Source organism: Epinephelus moara, chromosome 8 (genome assembly GCF_006386435.1).
Source record: "Epinephelus moara isolate mb chromosome 8, YSFRI_EMoa_1.0, whole genome shotgun sequence".
NCBI classification, from domain to species: domain Eukaryota; kingdom Metazoa; phylum Chordata; class Actinopteri; order Perciformes; family Serranidae; genus Epinephelus; species Epinephelus moara.
Window position 1 is genome coordinate 31,793,114 of NC_065513.1, and position 16,377 is coordinate 31,809,490.

The window sequence follows — 16,377 nt, forward strand, 5'->3', positions numbered from 1 at the left end:
TTTGGCACTGGAACGAGGCAGGACGTCTTCCATATCACAGGGACCCTCTGGAGGCTCAGGCTCATTTTGAAGACACGATGAAGCACTCCACAGAGCTGTTCGGCGCAGGCTCTGAGAACCCGTGGGCTGACACCATCAGGGCCTGCAGCCTTACCGGCGGGGAGTTTGCTCAACTGTCTCCTAACATGTAGAGGTGTAAAGAGTGCAGGTTGAGGAGGGGGAGAGTTGGAGTCCAAAGTGAGAGGAGAGAGGGAGAGAGCTGCACAGCAAGAAAAACAACAGAAATATGACTAATAATAATAGTAGAATATGATAATGTGTTATATGTATATTTTAATATATAATAGTATATGTATGTAACAATAAGAATTATATGTCTATAATAATAGTAGAACTATCCATCCATCTATCCATCCATCCATCCATCCATCCATCTATCCATCCATCCATCCATCCATCCATCCATTTTCAACTGCTTATCCAAAGCTGGGTCGTGGGGCCAGCAGGGCAAGCAAAGCATTCCAGACGTCCCTCTCCCCAGCAATGCTTTCCAGCTCCTCCTGGGGGACTCCAAGGTGTTCCCAGGCCAGATGAGATATGTAACATCCCCCAGCATGTTCTGGATCTGCCCCGGGGCCTCCTACCAGTGGGATGTGCCCGGAACACCTCCAAAGAGAGGCGCCTTGGAGGTATTCTAGTCGGACTCCTTTCAGTTCCACCTCCACTCCACCTTTCTGAGGAAAATTATATCTGCTGCCTGAATCTGCAACCTCATTCTTTTGGTCATTACCCAGAGCTCATGACCATAGGTGAGGGTTGGGACGTAGATGGACCAGTAAATGGAAAGCTTTGCCTTCCGGCTCAGCTGCCTCTTCACCACGAAGGTCTGGCACAGCGTCCGCATCACTGTAGACACTGCGTCAAACTGCCGATCCATCTCACGCTCCATTGTAACCTTACTCATGAGCAAGGCCCCGAGATACTTGAACTCCCTTGCTTGGGGCAGTAACTCAAGAAATATGACTCAAGAAATATGACTAATAGCAGCATTAGTAGGCATCAGGCAGGACCATGGCAGCACCACAACCACGATCTAGACACAACCCGGCAGATGAGAAAGCACAAAAGCTCTAGGAAAGAAGCAGAGTTAGTAGCATACATTAATGGGGGGGGGGTGAATGTTTGCAAATGGAGAGAGAGAGGAGAGAGGAGCTCAGTGTGGTAGGAAGGAGGAAGTCCCCCAGCAGACTAGGCCTGCATCATCCTAATTAGGGGCTGGTCCAAGGTAAGCCTGAGCCAGCCCCTAACTATAAGCTTATCAAAGAGGAAAGTCTTAAGTTGACTATTAAATGGGACGATGATGTCTGTGTCCCCGACCAGAACTGAAAGATTTCCACATCCATAACCATTTAATAAGCTTTAAGTATCAACAGTTGCAACCTTATAACAGCCATGCAAATATTGTTTATAGCTGTTTTACAAACTGTTAACAAATACTTAATATAGTATATGAAATGCATTAATGTGTGCAACAATAAACTGATAAAATTCTGTAAATTATATGTCTAACAGCACCCCTGTATGTACACACTGCTGGCCAGATTCTCATGAGACCGTGCGAAAACTCTCCTCTGTGACCTGCAGGATTCCAGGCAGAGACTACAAGCAAGATCTTCCCCCTCCAGCAGGTGATGAGAGAGCACGCCACTGCCATATTCTGCTGTGTCCCCTCAAGAGGAGTCAATATTAACAGCATGACCTTTAATAACAGCATATACCCTCTTTTCAACATCGGAGACAGAGTCAAGGCTATCACTGTACATAACCTGACCATCCCGACAACACGCATTAAACGTCTCACGCTCACCTGCCATGATACAACAGGAAAGCCAAGTTATGCCTGGAACTACATCAGCTGTAAGTTTGATTTTTTTTCTTTTTACATTCTTCATTTTTTTAATATTATTTTTTACATGTGTGTGTGCGTGTGCGTGTGCGTGTGCGTGTGCGTGTGTGTGTGTGTGTGTGTGTGTGTGTTTGTGTGTGTGTGCACATTGTAGTTCCTCCCCTTAAGCCCAGAAACATCAGCTGTTTGACCTCAGACATGACAACCGTCATTTGCACCTGGAATCCAGGCAGAAAACGAGATCAATATGATCCCAACAAGCAGAGTCACACTCTCCACATAGAGTGAGTGCTTACATTACCCAAAATTCACGTGTACAAACACACGTATACAGGGCAGAGCGTCTCAGGCCTAGCATAATGATATTTTTCATAAAGGTAAACAACAAGGTTTCAAATACAAAATGTATGTTACATTCATTTGGAGCTGCCTCCAAGTTCTTCATACTAGACTACAAATGTTTACCACACTGTAACTAAACTGGATTACGGGGCAACAAGGTTGTTTGTTCTTAAATAAATCCCAGAGCAACAGTTCTGTTGGATGTCTGAGAGGTCTTTTCCCGTTCCCTCCTCTGAAATCACAGGAACTCAGACCAGGCTCCCATCAAATGCCAGCAGTCTCCTTGTACTTTCTCGGCCGTCCCACAGTTGGAAGAATACAACATCAGTGTGGTGGTGAAGGACGAGCTGGGAGAGGCGATGGAGAGCTACACCTTCAACCTGTCTGAAAGAGGTCAGAGTTCACGCAGACATTTGATCAGAATATTGAATATACAGTGTATGATGTTGCTGTACACTTTCAAATGATGGCTGAAATACTCAAGAAACATGGCATTATCGGGGCAGTCATTGTGTTGTTTCAGTGTTCACTGCATAGATACTTGAAGATGAACATTTGTGCGTGTGTGTGTTGCTGTTAGTGTTTCCTGTTGTGGAGGTGAAAACAGTGAGCCCTGGGGCGACAGACACTGCTGTGTCCTGGGTCGTACATGGGAACTTGACCAGACTGAACCTCCTCTGTCAGGTCACTGCAGACCCAGACAGCACCACACAGGTGAGTTTAATCCATGGAACTAAAACAAACATCCTGCAGAGTTGAATATTTTAGTGCATTTATTTTTAATCTTCTGTCTGGTTTTTTTTTTAACAGCTGAGTTGCAATAATGTGAGCGGTCACTGCAAAGTCAAACTGGAACATCTGCTTCCCAACACCCACTACTCCACTAGGGTACGCTGCTCTCTCAATGGCAGGCTGTGGGGAAAATGGACACAGCCCATATCCTTCACAACTTGTAAGTACAAAAAGTGTGTATTACCAGGATGTTATGGTGTATAAAGGGTGTCGCCATGTCTATTCCAGGTCCAAGTTCAATTAGACCATGCTCTGCCCAAGTTAGGACCAAAAATGTCGTCATATTTCAGGCCATAAGTTACCCTTCAACATTCATAAACTCAGGAAATCATGGTTGAATGATATCCAACTTTGCCTGAAACAAATAATCATATGATCTCTTCAGATCCGTTGGTGACCTTGGACGTATGGAGGAGAATAAAGCAGCTGCCCGACCCGAACAGTCGTCAAGTTACTCTATTGTGGATTCCAGTAAGACTCCAAACTCGTCTTTTTTATTTTGGTGCAAATGGTGTAATAGTACACAAACTCTTTGTTCGATTAAACTAGTCACCAAACTTTTCCCAACGTGTTCCCAGCATGCTCCTGGCTCAGCAGTCAAAGAGATCATCAAAGGCTATGACATTAAGTGGTCACAGGAAGGCAAAAACTGGACCGATAGGAAGGACAGTGGGCAAAACCAGGCAGACGTGTTCATCAATGGGGGACAGTATGAGTTCACTGTCCAGGCTGTTGTTCTCAGCAACTCCAGCGTCCCTGCTCACATCACCATCCCATCACAGAGGGATAACGGAGGTGAGCAACGCCTCATCTGAGATTGTCTTAGTTCAGTGTTGGTGGAAGTTTTCACTCTGCTAGTGTTGATTTTTGGTTCATATGGCTGTTCAAATTTACCCTCACTGATACTTTTTTGGTTGCCTAACAGTCTGCAATTCATGTCTCCGTCAGAAATCCTCCCAGTAAAGAAGCGGTTGAGCAGCAGCACAGCAGCTGGTTTTAATCTGTCCTGGGACGAGCAGCACACTGTCACCTGTGGCTACACCGTGGAGTGGTGCATTCTGGGAAACGCAGTGCCTTGTGTTCTGCGATGGCTGAAGGTGCCTGAGGGAAACAACACATTGTCCCTACCTGCTGGTGAGCTTTTATTTAGCTGTTTTCCTTTAGTCCTCACTGCAAATGCATCCATTTGAGTTTTTTCCTGCTTCTGTGTTCATTGTCATACACTTTTATTTTGCAGGAAACTTTAAAGCAGGTCGTAGGTATACATTTAATATCTACGGATGCACAGAGAATGGACACAGGCTACTGGAGGTACAGACTGGATACTCACAAGAGCGGAGTGAGTGTCATTACTGATCAATGAGTTAAACTGGAATTGTGTGTCTGTGTATTAATGTGCATCTACAGCAGTAGCTCTCCCTGAGTGTTTTGCTGGTCTATTAGAGGGGTTTATGGTATGTTTCAGAGCTGATGCCTCAACGGACAGGACGGTGAGACAAACTAAAAGATGAGATCTCATGCACATGGTTAAAAAAAAAGAAGATTTTTTTAAATGACAAGACAAAAGACAAAACACTAACAGAACAACACAAAGATGACGAGTACTGTGAATACCGGCCAGTAAACAAAATTTTATAATGGGATAAGAGAACAAGGTTATGTAAGTTGTCGTGTGTTGTGTTGATTTAATGTTAGTGTATATGTGTGTGTGTTTGTGTGCGTCTCTGAAATGAAAAGTCAACCTTTTAACAAGGTGTGGTGGCTAAAGATTTGACACAGGACGTCTTTATCGAATATTCGAACGGGGACTTCCTCTAGATGTCATGTAAACACAAAACACCATCTTTCCTGTTTATCAGTTGTGCAGAGAGGAGGAAGCAGGGACAAGATCATTATGCAAGTTATATTCCCCTTGACTGACATCAGTGAACACAACACCAGGTTACATTTGATGACAAAATAACCACAAAGTGATCACATCGAAGCTCTTGCAGCAGATTCTGTCAACAGCACAACAATGCAGGCGTCACGTAAACAGTCCCCTGGTCGTATCATTTGGGGAAGTTGTGTTCTTGCTTCTGTTGCTTTAATTGTTATTGATGCTATCTGTCTTCCTTCCTCAAAACCACCTTTTCCTCAGAATCTGTCAGGTCCCCAGAACTGGTTGAACCTGTTCAGAGAACTTCCTTCTCTGTGACACTGGAGTGGCGTTACAATGAGGACGATCCGGCTCATCCGGCGTTCATCACTGGTTACCTGGTGACAGTGGAGTCTGATACGCTGCCAGGTCATGCTGCAAGTAGGTTCAGAAGAAGCTTCCGGTGTTAGTAATTCTTGATCTTGATCTCTTTTTGGGCTCAAAAAAAACATGCTAAATATGACTGTATGTGTGCATCTAGATCGGTTCAACGTGTCAGTGGCAGACCCTCATAAGAAGTCTGTGACTATAGAGGGTCTGCAGCAGAACCAAGAGTATGCTTTCTCTGTGAGCGCTCTCACTACGGAGGGGCCTGGACAACCAACCAATATCATTATCAGGACCAGAACCAACTGTGAGCTCCTTAACATCCAGTACAATCATAGAGATTCAATAATTCAACAGTATTTATCATTTTACTTTTTCTCTTTTGACTAAAAGTTCATCTTCTGTTTCCTCTGGTAGACTCTGCTCACTTGGTCAAGATACTGACTCCCATCTTGTTACTGCTGGGATGCATCATTCTCTTGTGGCCTCGAAGAGAAATGTGAGTAACTGTACCTCGAAATCTCCACTTAAACATTAACTCCTGCAGAAGATGACCTGAAGCCTTTCTCTTGCTTCCATCTTCCAGGCTGAAGAGCAGGCTCAAGGAGGTATTTGCTTATCCTGCTGGTATGAACATCAAAACTCCAGAGTTAGACAGCTTCCTGCATGAGGTAAGGCGAAACTGTTGAAACAGTGAGACCATTCATAAAGAGGAAACCAAAAAACTCACCAAAAGTTGCCTTTAGTACACGATACATACATTTTCCCTCTTTTCTTTTGGAGAGCACGGAGTATTGTTTTCAGTTTATTATAGATGTTTTAAACACTTGTTTAGGTGGCTCATTCATTTTTGTTTATTCCAATCACTGGCTTATTTCACTCATGTCTATATAAGAAAATTACACACAGGAACTAAATTTCCTGGCTAGTTATTGCAGATGAGTTCCAAAAAACCATCTCAAAGCATCTCAAACTAAACCCCTGAGACCCTGCATCCTCATCCTTATCCTTCATCTTCTCAAATTGGACCTGTCGTCCGTGTTCGTGGACACTTTTTTGTCACCTAGTGGTAACAGAAACACAAAACTCTAAACCATGTAAAATCGAGATGGCCAGCTCTGCCATATCAGTCTGCAGCCGATCCAGATACAAAAGTGAATAAGGTACAAACCCTTCCAATTGGCCCGTGTTTGTTTACTTAACAGGATACGGCATGGTTTAGCTCCCTGACCCCTAAAACAGTTTATTTAACAGTTCATGGGGAGTTAGACAAACAAGATCATCAACAAGGGGAGACTCAAACATTCAATATCAGCAACAAAATAATGCCCTCCCTACAAATGTCAGAAACTGTTTGAGTTTTACTCAGTTTAAAGCTAATGTTAAAAATGGTTGAAAGACAGACATTGGTGAAGGTTCTCAGTCCTCCAGGTCATGGTAATCTTAGGTGCTATATTGTAGGCAACTGGACTTGGTTGAGTTTCTTGAAGATGTTTCACCTCTCATCCAAGACGCTTCTTCAGTTCTACCTGACTGGTGCCGAGTCACAGGCTTTATACACTGTGCAAACACTTACAGAGTCATTGAGGTCACATGTGAGCTGAGTTTCTGAGTCGTTAAGGCCACATGTGAGTTGCTGACCCACCTGGCCATCATGTGTGTCGTTAAGGTTACATGGGTCCAGGTGTGAAACACACCTTTCACACCTGAACCTGGACCGTTAGAACTGAAGAAGCCTCTTGGATGAGAGGGAAACGTCCTCAAGAAACTCGAGCAAGTCCAGTTGCCTACGATATAGCACCTAAGATTTGAAAGACAGACTGGTAGAAAGACAGGTCTGGTAATTCCTCTCTTAACGTTCATGCATCTCCGTTCATGTCCTACAGGTGTATGTATTTATTAATGTTGTGAGGAATTATCATATTCATACTGTTGTGCTACATGAAATAACCTTTTTTATATTGTTATATGTGCAGTATATTTCACGCCCAGGGACAACAGATGAAAATGAGCTTTAAATAAATCAGTAAAATTAAATTTGTAGTTTGATATGGCATACAAATACAAAACACTAAGACACTGTTAATTAGGAGGTATTCATTTGAGGACATTAGGACTTTATTTTTGTGTTATCGTAACATTTCACACAGGCCAATTAAGTGTGGCAGAACTGAAATATACTAATTTACTGAAATCATCACCTGAAATAAACTATTTTATACTTTATTGCACATTTGTGACTATTAAAAATAAACCCATCTTCATATGAGGACATCTTTTTTTCAAGCTTGTTTTTTTATAATTATCAGGTGCTACTAATCCCAAATAGCTAGAAGAAATAGAATATACAAACCAAACAAAAGCTCAGATCTCAGGATGTTATATGATTGTTGGTACAAAGGAGGCTTTAAGAGCATTTAAGGGAAATTCTGTATTTGTCAAGCTGGATCTTATTTTCATATTTTTGGTCCATTATGAGGTCATGATAAAATTTTACTCACCACCTTATTGTAGAGATTTGTAATGCAGACTAAGGCAAGAAAAATATCCAAAAAACCTTCCAGTACAACAGAAATAATGTCAAACTGAGTCTGAATGAATGTAAACTGCATAGCAAAGTAGATCCATGCTTCGGCCAGTCTACCTGCCGTAATCATGCACACACACCATTTTGTGATATAGACCTGCTTCTCTTATCTAAACTCATGCATAATTATTTGCCTCACATTATTATAATCCCCTCTGTGTGTTTGCGCAGACTGGTGAGAGGCTGCAGTCTCAGAAGGTGGAGGAGTGCAGCTGCTGTGACATTGAGATCCTGAATAGCAGACCTCCTCTGGATGAAACCCTGGACACACTGCCCTCTCCTGGTTCCAAGTCCTTCTCTCCAACGTTGCCACACCAAGTAGACTACTGTCCCCAGTCAGTCACAGTGTCCTGGGACACACCTTACCTTCATCAAATAACATGCGTCACAAACAAGACGTACTTGCCCACCGCAGTGGAGGATTTGTCTGAGGCGGAAGAAGTCACTGAGATCAAATCAAGTTGTGAAACCTCTGAGAGTCTGCTGGAGTCATGCAGTGTTATTTACGGTTATATCTCCAGTGATAATCTGTAAGTGAAAAGTTAAAGAACAAGCCCAAAACTTTGATGTCATATGGTTTTAGGAGTTTAAGATAGGTGCTTTGTTTGTTAGACAGAATGTTCCTGCAGCTTTCTGTTGTAAATCTTTTGTATTAATGTCATGTTTCCACATACTATATACTGTACATCTATACATTGTACATATGTGATTTTATTGGGAAACTATAGCTTGCAGATGTTATAACATATTGTATGTAGAACAGAAAACACACAGCAGGTTATCTGGACAGTATTTTAAACTGCTTATGGCTTCTGCAGCAATACAGTCCAAAAGTAAAAGTGTCCACAGTGACACAAGAGGAACTCAGTGTAAAGATTTTGGTGAACTGTGAAGCAGCTACAGATGTTATCTGCAGGATGCATTTGGTAGCACTGATAAGGCAGCTGAGCATATGCATCTTTTTTGAGCTTTTGATTTTATATTACTTGTATGGTCCTATTGAAACGTGTTTTTAAATAATCAAAAACTGTACTGGAATATCAGGGTGAAGGAAGTACTATGTATAAGTTGCGTAATAAAATATTGATGCAAGGATTAAAAGGGTTACTTGTCACTATTTCTTTTCTCTGCAGCTCCTCATCAGTGACTAATGGGTAAGAGGTGTTTTTACTGTAATAAGCATCTGACTCATACAGAAGAACAGTCAGGAATCTCAAATCTGAACTCTCTCTACTTGTTAAAACAGGTCATTCACTAACAGCAGAAACCTCCTACAAGTTTACAGATATTTTGCTCCACAGTTATGACTCCCGTTTTTACTCAGTTAAACAGACACGTGTTCTGACCGAGAACGTGATTTCACAGTTTATCTAGTGTGCTGTTGCTATGTGCATTTCCAGGTGCCAAAAACAACCAGGTTTTTGGAAGACAGATTATTGTTTTAGTCACTTCAAAGGCATCTGAGGAACCGAGTGAGGTGTGTAATTGTTCTCACAAGTGTGAAACACACAGAACCGGTTCATAGCAAGAAATCTGTTACCTACAGTAAATGACTGACAGTTACTGGAAATTTTTTTTGAAAATTAACACAGCTGTGTGTGAGCATGATCTTGGTTTCGCTACAGGTAGAAATCTAGGTCAGAGGAAGTAATCGCGACATTTTCCGGTTTTTCGTTCTCTCATTTACTGATTAAAACACATTTACAAGTGCATATATTTTATATAACTGCAGGAATGTCCCATGTTTTTTCTCACAAATTGTCATTTTAAATACTTCAGATTTAGAACATGTGATCTATTTATATGGTATATCCATGGATGGATTACTGGACAGGCTTACCAGGCACAAGCCCAGGCGCCCAAAGTGTCAGAGGGGCCTCGCTTGCCTTCACTTGCAAAAATGTCAAATGTCAAATTAACATATATGGAGCAGGAAAACAATCACAATGACACAAAACTATTAAAAAAAAAGTACACAAAATGACCTCAACGACACAAAACAACCACAAGGAGGCACAAAATGACCACAAGGACGACAAACAGATACCAAGCCACCAAACAGACTGTGACCTGGTTTTATGTAGGACAGATGATGGATCCCTTTGCGTAACAGTGCCCAGGGGCCCATTGTTTCATAATCTGCCCATGGGTGTGTCTCTACAATCACCAGAATTAAAAATATTTTCAGAGTTGTGTCAAATATTTCCACACCACAATCCTTGGCTCAATGCAGCTGCCATCCACCTTTTCAGTGCAGTCCAAACATCTGCTGTGATGTTTTAACGAAAATGTGGATGCACTTCATTTCATCTAAGGTATGACTGTATTGCACATCATTGATTAGTATCTCAGTTACAGTATCATCTTCGTGCTGATTAATTGCCGGTTCCACCGAATCACATTCCCCACTCATAATGTAGTTCAGTCAGCTCCGCTCTGTGTTCTTATGAAGTTGCAGAACCGGTTCTGGAAACGACAGTGTCAGACCGCTGCTGTGATGTAGCTGCAGTAAAGTCAGCCACTGGAGTAGCATGTAACTAACTGCATATTAAGTAGGGTGGCTTTGTGGCTGTTGGACTGTAGCCATAAATGCAGGATGTGTCCATCCGGCCCTTTTCTTCTTGTTGACCATAAAGATTCAGCAGCTCATGAACTTGCATAACCTGATATTACTGATGTCCATCACCCACTTGTTGCCCTTTACACTCATACTGACACTATGAGCTGCTTATTAAAGTTTCTATGGAAATCCACCCACAGTGTTTTTTCCTCATTCCAAACTTCTGGTAAGTCCCAAACACCCCAGGAAACAAAAACAAATCATTTGAAGTTCACCAAACTGCGACTCAGTCACAGATCTTATCATTTATTCAGATTCACATATTACTAGATGTAAAAAAAAAAAAAAGTCACAGTTCATAACAGAGAGTCAAAAGTCATACAGTAGTGACAACATCCTGAGTAACGTGAATAAACCATGGGGATTTTAAAGAAGACAAAATCAAAATCCATTTCTAGATTTCCACAGTATATTCTATATAAAGTCTCGAGCGGAGGTGATTGGACGATTGTCCTGAACACCCGGGCAGCTTTAGGAGTTTCCCCTAAAAAAATCTTTAGGAAACAAGGACAAACTAAAATGGACATCAGTGTGACCTAATGATACCATGATGTGCTATAAAATACTACTAAGAAGTACTATGGCACAACAGAGGACATGTTTGAAATGCAACTGTCCATCTGGTGCAGAAACAAAACATGCATAAAAAAATCTACATACTAAAAAGTACCACAGTCTCTCTCTCAGACACACGCAGCTTATCAGTGGCTGAAGCGAGCTGTGGCCGGAGCAGCCTCGACCCTCAGTAGTGCAGAGTTCACAGAAAACAAGCAGCATGACCTGACCCGCCAAACAAGTGTTTCACATCAACATGGAGCTTTGGGTCAACAGGAGCCACCAGCAGACAGTAAAGCCGAGGGAAACATTAGTGACATCCATTCAGCTGAGTCAGTATTATTGTGGTTTGATCTTTGGATCTATCAGGAGGATCTTCTTCGGCAGCTTTATGTCCCTCTGGTGCTTCTCTCTGACCGGGACCAAAGTCCGCTCTCAGATTTTAGTCCACATCATTAAGATCCAAAATGTCCCACCTGGAAGCCGGTCTTCACACAGTCGTCCTCTGGTGTACTCTCACCCTCACCTTGTTGTGCTTTCTGGAAGGGGAAACACAAATGAGTGTTCACATGACAACAAAACAATAACACTGTTTAGCACGAAGTGGAAAAAGTGCCGATCATGTGAGGTGATTCGTCTTTCTTTGATGAGCTGGGATACAAAGTTCAGACATGTGACGCTAAAAGGCACTTTGCAAGATCGCTGTGTCAACAAAATCAGACTGAGGCTTCACCAAAGTCGAGTCAGGGCTTGTGTCTGTCCTTTACCGTTGTGGTGGCGACACCATGCACTTCCAGAGGACGGCGTAGAGCCCGAGTAAGAAGACAATGAACACTGTGGCTGCAATCGCACCTGAAAGCACATAAACGTACATGTTAGAACACAACTACGCACATGAGGACACATGCATGCAGCAGGATTCACTGTGCGTTGTATCATCTGCAGAAATAATTTGTTTATCCAGTTGAGTGAATGAACCAGTTCCTCCACATAAACAAAAACTGTTCATGACTGTGTACGCTCATATTCATGCTCCTCATTTTCCTATCCATCATCACTGCACTATCACATATCAAACACACTCTGCAAGAAAACACAACTAGAGAATCCTTGTAGTGCTCTGGAGCCTTCTCCCTTCCTGTTAGGGGCTTGTAAATGTCATCTCTCAGAGCTCTGCAGACTATCATCCTGCATTCATAATATTCCTGCCCGTTGCTGAGACCTGAGGAATTTCACTGCCCTTTCCAGATTTCTAGTCAGACTCTGGCGAGCTGACACTGTTCTTGCAGTGTTATATTTTTGAATGTGCATGACAAAAACCACCCGTCTCAGAGTATTTTTGGAAAATCCCAGCTTTTGACTCCGCCAGTGAAAATAACCCCCAGCAATTTGACCGAAATGACAAGCCATCCGTTGTTTTGCAATAATACTCAGAAAAGAGCTGCCAAATAAAATGTTTTTGAATATTTGAAAGCTTTCTGGGGCTGTTGGTGGAGTAACCTGATCCCCCTTTATTTGAGAGTCTCAACCCTCTGAGTGAAAATAGTCTTTGTGAGCTGTTGACTTAAGGTTCTCAGAAATCAGGTGTTTTTCTCTGAAACAGATCCTAGAGTCTCAGCTTTTGCCATCACACAGACGACTGAGAGTCCCACAGGCTCCACTGAACAGGTTGAGGAACCCTTTTGTTTCTCAGGCTGTCAACAGTGGGCTCAGTTTACCCGGGTCGAACACAGAATGTAATCGGAATAATCAATTTGTTGCTTTGCAACCATTTTTATTTTGGTTACATGCTTTGTATTGTTGTTTTCATGTGTATTTATGTGATCCAGTTGAAATCAAATCAAACTACAGGGTGTAAACACATCAGATTTGTGTCAAAGCGGAGCTCACCAGGGATGATTCCACTGCTGCTGGCTATAGAGTCCTCTGTGCCAGGATGGGTGGCAGCTGCTGTCGAACCTTCATGGGAAAAAATAGAAATACACAAAGCACAACAGTGCCAATATGTAAGATTTTGTATGTGATACATTTGCCTGACTGATTCATGATTCAGACTACATGGGATGTGAAACCTTTTTGATCCAAACCTCTCTTGGACATCTTGGGACTATTTTCTCTGTATAATGCACATACTATAAAACTTCAATTAAAAGCTTCGTCCCAATTAAACGCCCAGTCTCTTTTACTAGCCCGGTGTGGCTACACATTTTGACAAATAAACACCTGTCTCCACAATTCAATCGTTAAGTTAATTTTACTGAAACCATGAACGCCACAGAATGCAGTAATTCATTCAAATTTACCAGCCTGGTAAACAAGAGAGATGAAAGCGGTGGTAAAGTCAGATTATGTGTCTATTCCTCGATTAGCTGGTGAATTATTCATATTTCTTTATTCTGTAACGGTCCTCAGATCAAAAGGATCAGAGGAGTTTTTCATAAAAATTCATCTGATGAGTTGTAAATATTGTTTCAACAGGATAAAGAGGTGTCGTGTCGGTATGCCAGGTGCTGTAATCATCAGGTGCTGTAAAACAAGTGTCATAATTCTGTCGGATGATCCAGCTCTGTCTGTCGGAGCTCGATCAAACGAATGATTCATAATTTACAAGTTATTCAAAGTCAAATTCTTATAGAAGTAATATTCATACTGGTTTAAATGAACGATCTGATAGTAGGTCCCATCTTTGCTGAGAAACAGTTTTGTGTGAGAGGAGTTAAAAGCCTGTCCCAAAAATACAGGCCTGTTGAGTTCAGTGATTTAAGCAAATAATAGGGCTACCATAAAACTTTATTGTATATTTGATGTATGCAGCAAAGACCAAAGGAGATTCCTTGTAAGTGAAACTCTACATGTTACTAAACCTTACTCTGATTCTCTGTTAAACTAATTTATTAAGTTCTATTATATCCATTGTCTGTGTATTTACACTAATTTCCTCTGATACTGTTAGTGGTTTTCAGCTCTGCACACCAACTACAGTGTTTCACATAGTATGTTTCCATTATATCCCCTGGTCACATGGAATAATTTGCATTTTTGTGACCACCATTGTGACTTCATTTTGAACAGGGACTCAGTTTCAGTGGAGCTTTGGTATTCCTGTGATGTTACTCTGACCTTAAATTGATTGCCAGTCATCTGAAGCTGACATACCACTGATTGGAATTTACCTTAAGTGGTTTTCCTGTTTATCTAGCACTGTTATCTGATCATAGGCACCATAGAAGTGGACAAACATGTAGTTCGGCTTTTTACCAGAATTTCTAAGACCCAAGATACCAGCTTGTAACTATAAACTCAGATAAGAGTCAAAGGGAAAGATACAAGAAGACAAAACTCACCATTTCTGTGCTGCACAGTGTGTAAAAGCTGTCTGGTGAGATCTGGGTCAACCATCTGAAAATGCAGCAAAACATGTATTTGAACACAACAAATGTGGAGCAGAGGGCAGTGACAGGACAGGACAGGACAGGACAGGACACATTCAGATACTTGTCCTGTAATAAACCTGCCACTTTACACAAATATTTGGGGCACAGAGAGAAGTAAAGAGAAATGGAGAAGTTAAGTGCAGGCTGGATCAGCTTGCAGTCATGCTGCTTTCTGCAGGGGTTGGAAACTTGCTACAGGAAGTCAAATAATGTGGAAAATCAGAGCGCTTCGGGCAACGACAGGCAGCACAGATAAGAAAACGTGCAAGATAAGAAAATATAAGTGGCCCATATATTTCCAAAACATTTCCGTCGTGACATTTGCTCCTGCAGCAAAGTTACAAAGCAGCTTCCGGTGGAGGTAAAAACTTTTAAGAGTAACAGGAGGCTTGTAAACAAGTAAATCAGTGACGGGTCAGGTTTTAACCGTCGTACAGCAGCACCGAGAGAGAGAGAGAGAGAGAGAGAGAGAGGCAGGCTCACTCCTGGATACACAGACTTGTTTTGCTCCATGGCTGCTCTTCAGACAGAGCAGAAAAAGCGTTTGTTTCCTTCTTTAGCTTCTTACCTTTGAGCTGTTTCCGCTGCTGGTGATTGTTTTGCTCTTGTTTTTCACCTCGGTCCACATTTTTGAGGCTGTGCGGTCAGACTTCATCAGTTCATCATGTTTTCTTCCACTCACCTCAGCTGTGCGCCCAGACGCGTATCTCGTGCTGCGTTCAAGGGCTTCTTTTAAACTCGTACTTCCCCAGACGATAATGTGATACATGTACATGTATTGAATTTCAATAAATGAGATACATACTACCTACATATGAAGTAAATACATATATGTACAAACTATACACGAAACACATTAGAAAACAAAACATTTTTATATGTTGATAATGTATGTCTGGTGTCAGGGGCATAAATATAGACAGTGCAGGCAGTGTGGTTGCACTGGGGCCCCCCGGGGTGGAGTGGCTCAATTGCAACCTGGAAATACACCCATGTATGAATTTGAATTTTTTTTTGCACACAGGATGTGATAAAAAAAAAAAAAGTATATATATGAATAAACATGGCAGGGATCATGCAGGAGAGGTAAGAAACCTGAGGGGAAAAGACAAAATATTGCAAACTTATTTTCTTTGTCTGTAGTTTCATTCTGAACATATTCCACAAAGTCTGGAGATTACTGATGCCAAAATATCACTTAGGAAAGTGCCATTAAAAGTTACTGTTAAAAAATCCAACTTGTAGTAGCAACATATTTTCACAAGACAACTTACAAATGCTCTCATTCCAACCAACACTATTTTCAATGTTTGGTGTACACAGCATCTTTTTCTTTAACTTTTAAATAAACTTTGATAATTTGAAATCTGTTCTAATATAAAAAGTATTTCTCTCCTACATATGAGAATACAACAGATAAAACAAGTAGTTATAATAATCATAAATGAAACAGACACGTGCATAACATTAATTGTTCAAAGAAGAACTCACGTTAAATCAAAAATGGTGCGATTTTTTATATACACCCTCAAAAAGGCAAACCCATCTCCATCATGGTTTTCTGTTTTTGTGAAATAGTATCAATCTATGACAAAAACATATGCTTATTCTACATAAATTATATATTTAAAAACTATAATAAAAACATTTAGTTAAGCTAATAGTTCACTATTTTTTGTAGTTTTTGTCATATACAGCTATGTAATGATGATTGCTGGGTAACATGTATATTGATGTTGTCTTTGTTTAATCATGTAATGACACGTTGTGATTTACAGCAGCTAGTTTAGGTGCAAAATCTCTCATGACTGACAAACTGGGCACATCTGCAAGTGGGTATAACATACAAGTGGCAGGTAAAATATGTATTTATATGTAAAATATGTATTTATGCCT

At 41.3% G+C, this 16,377-nt stretch overlaps 2 protein-coding genes across 7 annotated transcripts in view; one reads left to right on the forward strand and one right to left on the reverse strand.

Moving 5' to 3' along the window:
- osmr (oncostatin M receptor) overlaps window positions 1–9,161 on the forward strand; it is a 13,195-nt gene extending 4,034 nt beyond the window's left edge. Inside the window, exons 3-17 of one of the 6 annotated variants that reach the window (XM_050052225.1) lie at window positions 1,645–1,688; window positions 1,772–1,917; window positions 2,061–2,190; window positions 2,493–2,641; window positions 2,829–2,962; window positions 3,059–3,200; window positions 3,426–3,511; window positions 3,619–3,835; window positions 3,989–4,174; window positions 4,278–4,379; window positions 5,181–5,339; window positions 5,440–5,592; window positions 5,703–5,784; window positions 5,872–5,956; window positions 8,044–9,161. In XM_050052225.1, the coding sequence (XP_049908182.1) occupies window positions 1,645–1,688; window positions 1,772–1,917; window positions 2,061–2,190; window positions 2,493–2,641; window positions 2,829–2,962; window positions 3,059–3,200; window positions 3,426–3,511; window positions 3,619–3,835; window positions 3,989–4,174; window positions 4,278–4,379; window positions 5,181–5,339; window positions 5,440–5,592; window positions 5,703–5,784; window positions 5,872–5,956; window positions 8,044–8,406 (2,178 nt within the window). In that variant the 3' untranslated portion in view covers window positions 8,407–9,161. The other 5 variants (XM_050052226.1, XM_050052224.1, XM_050052228.1 and 2 more) reach the window with 5 other exon arrangements.
- A 1,534-nt stretch (window positions 9,162–10,695) lies between these two features.
- Window positions 10,696–15,250, reverse strand: sb:cb288 (uncharacterized). The gene is made up of 5 exons (XM_050052156.1): window positions 15,050–15,250; window positions 14,392–14,446; window positions 12,938–13,006; window positions 11,815–11,899; window positions 10,696–11,586 (listed from the first exon to the last, which is right to left on the reverse strand). The coding sequence occupies exons 1-5, from the start codon at window positions 15,248–15,250 to the stop codon at window positions 11,538–11,540; spliced, it is 459 nt and encodes a 152-aa protein (XP_049908113.1). The 3' UTR covers window positions 10,696–11,537.
- Between the last annotated feature and the right edge of the window lie 1,127 nt (window positions 15,251–16,377).